We start from the raw sequence: 11032 nt of genomic DNA, 5'->3' as shown, positions 1-11032 counted from the left end.
GAAATCTGCGCAGCAGGAAGTGACACTAAAAGATCAGACGAGCAATTTGTTTGTTGTCAGCCATATGGGGGGAAGAGAGGCAACTGTACAGCTCCCTACCTGTCAGTGGTAATATCTTTCTAGTTAAAACCATGTGTTTGTCATTCCCAGTGCATTCCTCCCTGTGTTTCTATGTTTGTTACTAAACCATCATGCCAAATGTATTGCTGTAGTGAGAGATCTGCTTCCATCACTGACCTTTGTTTTCAAGGTAATTCTCCTGTACTTGGAATACAGGCAAATTCAGATTTCAACATTTAGAATTCACTGAATGTTGCAAATATTTTTCTGATCCTTTGAAAGGTACCACTTGGTTATTGATGATCTGTAACTGCTAATATCGTGCTCCTTATAGTATTTAACTGTTATGGGTGGTGGTGGTGGTGGATTGTGGCATTTAACGTTAATTACCTGAGACACTGAAATGAAGAGCCCTGCTGCTTGGGGTTCCTAGTCTTGGCTTGGGCAGAGGAATTTCTGGAGAACAGTTCAGAATTGCCTGATCATGCTTCTTCACTGGTTGGCAGAGGGGACTAGGACAACTAAGCCTTTTAATTTTACACACCAGAATGGAGGAATGTAAATATCCTTTAATTCTGGGATGTAAATATCCTTTAATTATTTGCCTATCCCACAACTTGTATTCAGGATATATACATGTATATACACACACACAGACACATAAAGAGTGTCTGTCTCCCTCCCTCTCAAGTCCTTATATATATGACTTTGTAAAGTCTGTAAATAAAATTCTCTGTCTCCCAAAGAATTGGGGTCTATCTTGATAAACAATTGGATTTCTTTTTTTTTTCTTGTTTTGTTTTTTGTTTCGTTTTTTTGTTTTTTTTTTTTTTTAATCCAGGATGGTTCTGATGAAACTAACTTGTGTCACAGGGCTTGCCTGGACACTGTTTCTTTTACAGTTTCTCAGATCCATCATACGCATTTCTACTGTGGTGCAACCGAATCTGTAGACTTAATGAGAGCGTTCAGAGAAGTGCTATCTCTGTATTAATTTAGAAGTGGGGGATGTGAAACAGGACTGTACGCATATGCTGCAGGGATAAGTATACCTGAAGTATGGTTTTTAGCACACTGGTTGAATGGTTGAAAATAGAGCATGTGTTACTACTGATTACCTGAGCCTAATGATTCATCTGGTTGGTTGTGACAATATAGGAGTTGATGTATAAACTGTTCAAACTTGGCATCTGACGAGCTCCCCTAAATTGTACCTAAATTGTTAAGAGTGGTTTTTTTTACACAGCTGGCATATTGTTTTTCAGAACCTCTAACTCTAACGTAGAATATCTGAAGTAAAGGGAAAGAATGCATAATCCAGTAAGATACTGGGATGCCAAAACGGGGAAGTGCGTGTGTATTGGAACTCTGGTTGTTTACAGCTGTGAAGTCTGAGCTTGTGACTGTTGAAATACGATGGCGGGGGGTTGTAGGCAATTTCTTGACAATGGCTTTCAAGGAATATCTTTCCTGTGGAAGTGAGGTGCTGTGCATAGAGCCTAAGGCTTTGTTTCTTGGATGATGCAAATGTTGACTCATTAGGTAAAACATAAAAGGATTCTGATTGTGAAGATGGTTACTACATAAACTGCAGCATTTAAGCTGATAAAGGTTCATGTGTTCAGAACAGTGAAGTGGTTGGTTTTTTTTCCAAAAGATCTTTCAGTCCATGTATTGAAGCTCTAATTTTAAAAGCAGCTTTTAGTATGGGAATATTAATGTAACCCTTCAGAACTAGGGCACATCTGGTGAATATCACAAGCCCAAAGGCATAATGACTCTGTACCATGTGTCGTAGAAATACTTCATCTCCAGTGGGACATTTTACATGAAATAGGAAAGTAAGCAAATGCACTCGTGGTTGGAGACAGGCAGTGAATCCCACTAGCTGTGCAGGGAACTTAAGATTTCTTTATTTTGCCATTGTAGTGGCAAAGATTATGGAAAGCCCTTTTATTTTCTTCTCCCCTCTGCCCCCCTCCCCGCCGTTTGAGAGTTTGCTGGTTTGTCACCAGTAAACTCTGTGGTGTAACAGATCAGATGTTTAACTTGTCTGAGGTGGCCCGTGGAAGTTGACGCGTGTGTGTTATCTTGCTGTGGAGAAAGCCAGAGTGTGAATTTATAGCACACCCATTTCCTGTGTGGTTACTTGCTTCATGCTTGCTCTTATTTACCAGTAAATGCAGGATGATGCGAGGATGACTGTCCTTCAGTAAAATAAATTAACTTATACTTTGGTCAGTCTGTAAGGATGTTCAGAGCAACAATTTTTGCTTGCTGTATTTCATCCTATAGCTTACTTTACAGTAACTTCTTTATTGTTTGGCTGATTTTTCACTGACTCAAAGTAGATAATCAGGCATCTCCTTTCATTTTCTATTAGTGGTATTATTCTGTCTATAAAGGGGGTCATGAGCCTTGCCTAGCAAAACACATCCTTAAGTTCAGCTTTCAAAGGATCTTTGCAGATGACAGAGCAGTCAACACAGAATGTAGTTGTTGATGCAACTGTAATAAGGACTAAGAAAAGAAAAAATGACTGGGAAGGGAGGGAAACTTGAAGGGTTGGGAGGTGGACAGAATACAGGCTAAGAAAAATACTTTAAGGTTATCACTACCTTGCAAGTTAAAGGGAACACAGGGGAAGGTAAATGAAAGAATAATGGTGATGCAGTATGCATAGTGGGATTAACTTGTGTATGTTTAAGCCAAGGCCTCTTGTGAGACTGGGTTTTAGTCAGCTGGGGTTTGGAGAAAGGTTGTCATAGAAGAGTGAAGAGCAAGCACTGGATGTGGAGCCAGTGTAGTGGTGTTCGTGAGTATTTGCTGGCCGCCTTTGTACTTTGTTTTGTGGGGAACTTATCTTGTCAGGGTTTTTGTGCAATGTGTATTGCCCTCAAGCTGCCAAATGTCAGTAGCTGCAATCAAGTCCAGTCTGACATAGTACACTCAGAGAGGGCAAACCAGTGACTTACTCAACTTGGATGAGTAGGCATAAAGTGGAGTGGCTTAATTACAATTGTGGGCCACTCAGTCCATAATTCCATGTAGTGAGATGAGTAACATTTTGAGTATTGGATAGTATTTCTTTGAAAATCAGGGGGCTAGGAATTGTATATCACCATAGAGCAACTTCAGTGGACATGACACTGAGACATTCAATTGATGACATGTTTAAATTAGAAAATTTATAGTCAGTTTGATTTTTTTTTTGGTTGGGTTTTTTGATTGGAAAGGATTGAATGTTAAGGTTAAGGTTGGTGGAAATGAATATTTTGATTGGAAAGGATTGAATGTTAAGGTTGGTGGAAATGAATACCAATATTGCAGGGGCAAATAGATGTCTGAAACATACCTGTATTGTGAGTTCCTTTCTAGTATAATAGATTTTGAAATAACTGATTTTTTTCAAGTGTCTGAAGGGAGAGTGCATGTGGGTTGATTGTATTTTAGGCTGACAAACAGCCTCAGGCTTCAGACTTCCATTTAGCATGAAGAGAGTATGTGTCACTCAATTTGTATAAACCTGCTGATCAGTTAAAGAATTCAGAAGCAAGTAAACTTGTCTGTGTGAGGAGCATCTGTATTTTGTGACTTTAAGTATTTTAGCTGTTTCTTTATGACAAATGGGGCATCTTTTGTAGTTGTCACAAAGCGGCAATAGATGCTTGGACAGCCTGAGCAATAGTGATGAGAATTGACTGAAGTTGTCTAAGTCTATGCAGATGTTCTCTGCAGCCAGATAGAGCTAAAAATGTTGCGGAAGTATGTGATCAGTGGAAAAAAAGGGCGCAATAGCACATTCCAGTGTGCTAAGCATAAGGAGGGGCTATTCTGTATTTTTCAGTCTTATCTACGCAGGTTTGTTGCATTAGAAAAATGATACGCAGTTTTTCTTTGTTGCTTGGGTCCATATCGAAGCTGTTCTTCAAAATAATGTATTTGTATTTTGGATTTCTGGTAAATGAAAGTAATTGCTCTTTATGGTGAGTTTTGAGTGGCTAAAGTAAATGCATCCATAAATGTTCTCCTTTTGGCATTTTTCTAGTTTCTAGCATTCATGACATTGCCTAGCACCTGAATTAACTTGTTTTCTTATCTGTATGGCCTCTGTTGCTTTGGAGACATCTTAACTGGATGGCATCTTTGTTTTAAATCTTGGCAGGCAGCCAGCAGCGCCTTACTTAAATGCAATATACTAGTGAGTCAACATGTTTGCTTTATCCATAGTAGATGCCAGATTCTCTTGTGTGTCAGCCATTTCAGAGGGATGCTTAGCTGTTTATTCTGTGTGCTGTTTGATAACACTCTGAAAATGAGGCTTGCAAAACTGAGGTATTAAGAAAAAAAATCTTGAAATTTGTGGTGTTTTCTGTATCTGAAATAATGTAGCTTTTTATACACATTTCCCAGTGAATCTTGAAAAACTTCCCCGAAATGAGTAGTGGAACATCATGTAAGTGGATGATTCGCCTGGGGTACTGGGCGGTTGGTTTGAGTGAGTAGAGGGCTGTCTAAATGGAATGATTAGCCAAGGAAGTCTGAGATAGCAAAATGGTGTAGGAATACTTTGATATAATTAAATTGCTATAGCTTCAGAATAAACTGGATTGAATCATAGTGTATCAATGCAAGGAGGCGAAGAGGATGCATTTGGTGCAAAGTAGTTCAGATGCTTACCTCCCAAGAGAGTTAATGACTTAATGGCTTCTGTGGGATTTTCAGGATTTTGGATGAAAAGTGCTATATAAGTGTGAGTTACAAGTCAAATAGATTACTGTTGTTCTGGTGTTGATGGTTGATTACATATATGATATTTCAAGCCTTTAAAATGTACATATGCGTGTTGTTGCAACAGCTGCTACTATGCTAGCTGGGAAATACACAATTTGAAATTGGTTGTTTGGAAAAGGTAAGTTGTACTTGAAATAAATGGATGTAATTCTTCTTGATTTTACAGGGAGATACTGGAGGTTGTTATATAAAACTGTTTATTGTTATTTTCTTAGAAAAAAAGAAAAAAATCCCAAGATTTTAGTGCATTTTACGTCCATGAAACTTCTGTTTCTCTTGAGAGATACCTATGTAGCTGTGCTATTTAGCATAGCTTCCTGTGTTGCCATCATCGTAAAGACAAATCACTATGTTTAGTAAATACTTGGTTAGCACTAGCATTCTTTGAAAGATTATACTCCTGACCATGTCTCCTCTGCTCTGATGCTAGAGTGGTATTAAGGATTCATAATAAATCCAGTATGAGTTAACTCTTTCTCACCATTTCCTTTTACTTTGCTTTAAAATTTACAATTCTTTGCTCTAAAAGTTTCTTTAATGCTTATAGCACAAAAATATCTCTAAACACCTGCCTTTCTAGTGTTGATTGTTTCACCCTTTAGTTGATTCCATTGTCCTTCTCTTTGCTATTATCTCCCAATTTAGTTGGGATTAAGTTTACATCAGGTGGATGCTTGGTAAAGAGATGCCAGCTATATTGAAGTGGGATTCTTAGTTTTGTTGGCATTTTTATGCTAAGAAGAGCTGTGCAGAAGTTCTCAAAAGAGGCCAGTACTCATATGGAGCTGTAACTGACAGCAAGCGTAGGAAGGTCAGTAGTGGTGCTTCTCGTGTAAAAAAAGGCTTTTGGAACTTGTGACCTGAGAAGTCATTAATTCATTTCAGTGCTATTTTTGTGGATGCTTTTGTAATGAATGATCAGAACTTATTACAGTAACAGAAATTCTCAAAGATTTCAGTTAAACAATGTTAACTTCTAGTTAATAAGAAAAAACATCAGAACTGCTTGGTTTGGAACTTAAATGCTAAGTGCTGGTTCAGAACATTCAAGCTGTGAGTTGTTACATTTGTGTGTCTAGTGGGAACATGGACACAGCTCTGCTATAATTACATTCCTTCTGTACACTTGGAGAGGAGCTTCACTCATGCTGATAAAATTATGATTTCAGATTAATCCAGATTCTTATCCTGTGTCTTGGACTCTTACTATAAAATAAGCAATGCGTTTTCAGCTTAAAAAAAGAAATCTGTTTTGTCAAGCGCATTTGACTTTATCAAACGCTGTTGCGGAGTGATCAGCAGTGCAATTTGTGATGGATGGAGAATGGTGTGGTAAAGAAGTCTGGTTTACAAATAGTGTTGCAGGTAGAAATTTGTCACTTGGATTTATCGGCTTTGCTTCAGATGGTTACTATGGTTATGTGATAAACCAGCAGGAAGTGGCTCCTTGCCTGGTTGCAAGCATTTGAGAGGATGCAGATGCTCTCGGTTAAAGTCTACGTTCCAGACCACCCTTTGTGCACCGTTGCTGTCGCTTAGCCCTCAGTTCATACTTTTCTGCATGTGGTTGTGAGATGCTCCTGAGCAGGTGATCTGTTCTGTGAGCTTGTGCTCCATGGATTTAGTTTTTTAATTCAAGGAATTGCCTAATCTATTCACAACTAGGTAATATTGTGCTGAATGGATTTTATTCTGAAGAGGAGGGTGTAAGTAACCTTTTCCCAGTTCTGTTTTAAAAGCCCCTGATGCTTGAGTTCTCACAGCAAGGTTTTAGTGACAGTTGGAAGTGATTGCTTTTAGCTGTTTGCTAGCCTTCATATTCTCTGGGCATGTAGACCACAGTGAGCTGTGCTTGTCATTTTGAAGAGTTTCTTCAGAAGACTTTCTTCTGCAGAAGTCAAGGTGACCTGCCTGACTGTAATACTTACGTGCTCTGACCTCAACCTGATTTGTCACCACCTAAAGACCAGCATCTTTTCCAGTCTAGATTGAAATCATGGGTCAGTATAACTGAGAAATACCTTTGCCTTTGAATTCCTTCCATTGAATGTGGAATCTTATCTATACTCATTAGCAGGCTTAATTTGGGACAAGTATGTAGAGATTATTTTATAGCCTGCTGGGGAAAAGAGGTACTGCTCTGCTGTCATGGTTTTGCAGTTAAAAAAATAAGTGTCAGTTCTTTGGGTAGTGCCTCTAATGAGGATGGTGGAAGTGAACAGTTTTGCATCTGAAACAGTGTGCTGGCTTTCAGGTGTAATTCTTCTGGGACTAGTTGTTTTTAGAAACCTTGACTACATTGCCTTGACATACTGCTGACATGGGACAAAATAAAGGCCTACTTGCAAATTTGTAGAGATGATCTGAAAACAGATCTTAGGAAGGTAAGGGAAGATACAGAAAAGGAAGACAGAGGGGAAAAACAAAAGTCACACTTCAATTTTAAATGACTGGTAGAAAAGCTAGAACTATTTCCAACTTTTTCCACTCTTGGTCTCACCACTGAGATGGAGAGGAATGTCTTCTGGTGTAAGCAGAATGCAAATTCTGTGGCTATGTAGGGAAGGGTTTTTATGGTATGAAGTATTGGACTGTAACCGTAAAAGTTTATTTCCTTGCTTCATCCAAAAAAAAAACCCAAACCAAACCCAAAACCACAACTCTCTGAAATCTCAGCCTGTCGCCTGACTACTTCAGGCTACAATTTCTTGCCTGTAAAATGAAGATATTGGTGTTTTCCTGGAATATTAGTGTAATCTAGTGTTGCTGGGTTTGACTGTGCTTGTAGCCAAAAGCAGCAAGTCTAGGCCTGCATGATTGAACAAGCAGTGCAGAATTTGGGGAAAGGTGCTAAGTGCATTTAAAGCTTGGTTTGCCAGCAAAGTTGCTTTGATCCTGGCAAAACATCAGTTATCTGAAATTAGTAAAGATGGGTACTGTACTCCTCTATCTCTCATTAGAACAGGATATTATACTGCTGCCACATTTAAAATGAGATGCAGGACCATATAATTCTGGCATATATCATTGAAGCGCTATAGATTTGAATTGCCTGGCCTTTTTCCAGCTTGGTAGATGTAGCTACTAAGACTCTTCCTGCACTTTTGATAGTCCAAAGGTAGTCCTGCTAAATAGCTTCTAAGTTTCCTTCTTTTAAATTAATCTTTGAGTTAACTTTCAGTGGTGAGAGAATTCCTGAGTACAGGTTGGGTTTCAAATGATTAATGAAGGGTTTCTTTTTTCTTTCAGGAGGAAGATGTTACATTGTGATAAACAATGACAGTGCATCCTTAGGAATGCTCTTTATGGAGCATAGGAACTAGAAAATGTTTGTCTTGAACAACTTTTAGATTTTACAAGTCATGAAGCAGGGTATTAGTTGTGTTTTGAAACATGTCTTAGAATTTTAAGACTTTGAGATTTTTCTGTCGAAATATAAAAAGGTTCATGGAGAGTCATTTATAGAATAGCTGGTGTTCTTTGTGTCTTCTGTCTTTTGAATAGCAGTTACCTATCTGAATATAAAAGGAGAACACAATGACTGTCCTTTAAATATTTGTTTGGCTTTGGGAGTAGCAACTGCCTTCTAGCAAGACGTCTGTGAATTTTCTGATTTCTGAGGTCATTGTCGTTAATCAGCCACTTCTTTCCCATCCTTGCTGTAATTTTATTCTGAGGCACTGCTTTTGTTGCGGTTATTGCCAAGACTGTTTTTAATACAACAGACCTTATTTTACAGCAACCTTGTAGAGTCCAGTTGTCAAAAGCAAACAAAAATAATTACTCGGTTTCTGTCATGTCAAATGTAATTTGAGTAAGCCCAGTCCTTCCCTGAGGTAAATCTAATTTAGTTTGCTGCATTTCATCTATGATTGGTTGCCTTGGTTTTCTTCACAATTAGAAGAGAAAATATGTTAGTGCCAGGTTCTTAGTAGCAAGCTAACCACAAAAGATCTGATTAGTTTCCTGTCTCATTTTGATCTGGTTCATAGGTTGTGACCTGGTCACTTTTATTAACTAAATTCAGAATGGTCTTATATGACTTCCTTTTGTTTTCCTAGCAAAATGTCTAGTCAAATCAAAGTTAATTTTTATGCAGTTAATTCCCTTATTTATCGTCATAAAGCATCTAGTTTCTATTTTTAGTTCACACTTGGAATAAATTACATGTTATGCAAATGAAATGGTGGCTCTTCCCAAGCTTAAGCTGTTTTTTAATTTATCCTGTTTTTATGTTCTTCCTTGGAGGTACAGAAGTTAATTTCCATTGTTTTAAAATCTTTTTTTTTTTAAAGATTGCGTATATATTGAAAGTCGCCGGCCGAATACCCCGTATTTCATCTGCAGCATTCAAGACTTCAAACTGGTAAGGAAAACTTTCACATCTCCTCCTTTTCCCTGCCCCATTCTCCAGTGAGATGGCAATATTTCTTAGTCTGTAGCTCCTTGCTCCTTCTGAGTAAACCTTTAGCTTCTGAAATAGTAGCTGTTTTGCTATTAAGACAGTGATCTAGCCTTGGTATAGACTTAGTTAACTGGGCTGGTCTACGTCATTTTAAGGTTTTGTAACCCACAGAAATATTAACTTTGAGTTGAGTGTTTTGGGGAAATTGTGGCTCAGTAAGTTAAGTTTTTCCTGGGAAGTTAAAATTGGCTCTACCTTTACCTCTAGCTTTATATAGCACAGCTGTGTAAAGGGAAGCACGTGGGCTGACTTGTGGTAGCCTGTTTTTCTCAGCTGCTTGGTGGACTGACAGTTGAGGATGCAAAGAGGGACTAGACCAATATGACAAGTTTGATTTGGAAAAATATAACACAACATTTAAGAATGTTTTAGCACTTTATTCTTTAAAAATGAAAAGTTGGGGACCTGTGCAAGAACAAATTAGTTGGAGTTGCCCCTTTTTATCTGAATTTGTACGCTTAAGAGGTTAAACATGTTCCTTCCCAGTAAGCTGTAGCTGCACAGAAAACCACTTGCTGCTTACACAGTGCAGAGCAGAAAGCTGCTGCCTGTTCGACACAAAGGGCACCTATGCTTGTTTTGGACTTTGGAGTGTTTTGGGTAGTGTAAGCAGGATATTTGGAAAAGGTAACTGTTACTGCTGATCTTCTTGCTGTTGTTGGTTTATGGAAGTTCTGACTATGTAATAAACTGTCCTTCTTATCAATGCATTGTCTCCAGAAGTAGATCGCCCACTCTCTGTTGCTACCAGAATATATCTTCTTTTTCCATGCTTTCGTACTCAAGTCTTCCATTTTACTCCTTACAAGTTTATTTTGTGAGACCACAGTGAATGAGAATGTGTAGACTTTCTTCAATATTGATGTCCATGGTAGTGGGTGGCACTTGTGAGCACATGCTCTCTTCTCTCTGCACCCCCCCTGCTTTTTTTTTTAAAAGGAGTTGTTGGATTTGTAGTTAACAGGTTCTAGCAATGGGTTAAGCCACAGTGGTACTACTCTTGCACGTTAGCAGGTGCTTTTGTCTCTGACTGAAATGACAATGTGATAGTTGCCATTCTGGGCAATTTTTTTTCTGCTGAGTTGCATTAATTGCTCAGGATATTAACAACGAAAGCTGAAGCTTCTGTTGTCAGCATTGGTCTTGTACAACACGTTAAAGCTGTTTGCAAAACTATGTGGGAAATGTATTGCAATATGGTTTAGTACCTTTAAAATTTTTTTTTGAGTCGTTTCTCTTTTCTCGTATTTCCAGCGTGCAAAGGATATGACATCAGGGTTGCTGGCAATTTTGCATTATTTTTCACATGGAAATAGTATCATTGTTTTATTTTACTTTTGCCTGCTCTGAGTTCTTTAATTTCTCTGTTAAATTTTTTTCTTATTGACATCATGCATAAAAGGAACTTGTAAAAAAACTTGACAAAACCAAAAAAACCCTTGATGCTGATTATGCTAGCAAAAGTGAATCTTCAGTGTGTTTGTCACTATTGATTTTACTACTGGGGGAAAGGAAAGATGTACAGTGGAAAGGACACTTGATTTCTCTTCTAGTGCCAGATACCAACAGGAAAACAGTCTTGTTTTTCCTTCAGCTAAATATGTCAAGTGAAGCAGGGAAGTTAAAGTCAATAGCTTTGAAATGTCGCCTACTAATTAAGTACATTATGATGTTGGTTGTCATAAACTAAAAGTTCTTGGCTGATGGGTCTTT

The 11032-nt window shown here is 38.2% G+C and overlaps 1 protein-coding gene across 1 annotated transcript in view; it reads left to right on the top strand.

The window, feature by feature from the left end:
- Positions 1-11032, top strand: part of LOC104074138 (arginine-glutamic acid dipeptide repeats protein-like) — a gene marked incomplete at its 3' end in the record, with an annotated part of 97445 nt that overhangs the window by 12025 nt on the left and 74388 nt on the right. Inside the window, exon 2 of the mRNA XM_009574162.1 lies at positions 9150-9220. Coding sequence (XP_009572457.1) covers positions 9150-9220 — 71 coding nt within the window. The remainder of the gene's footprint in view (positions 1-9149; positions 9221-11032) is intronic.

The sequence above is a fragment of the Fulmarus glacialis genome, unplaced genomic scaffold (assembly GCF_000690835.1).
Source record: "Fulmarus glacialis isolate BGI_N327 unplaced genomic scaffold, ASM69083v1 scaffold3633, whole genome shotgun sequence".
Lineage (NCBI taxonomy): Eukaryota > Metazoa > Chordata > Aves > Procellariiformes > Procellariidae > Fulmarus > Fulmarus glacialis.
This window is presented reverse-complemented; position numbering and strand designations above follow the sequence as displayed.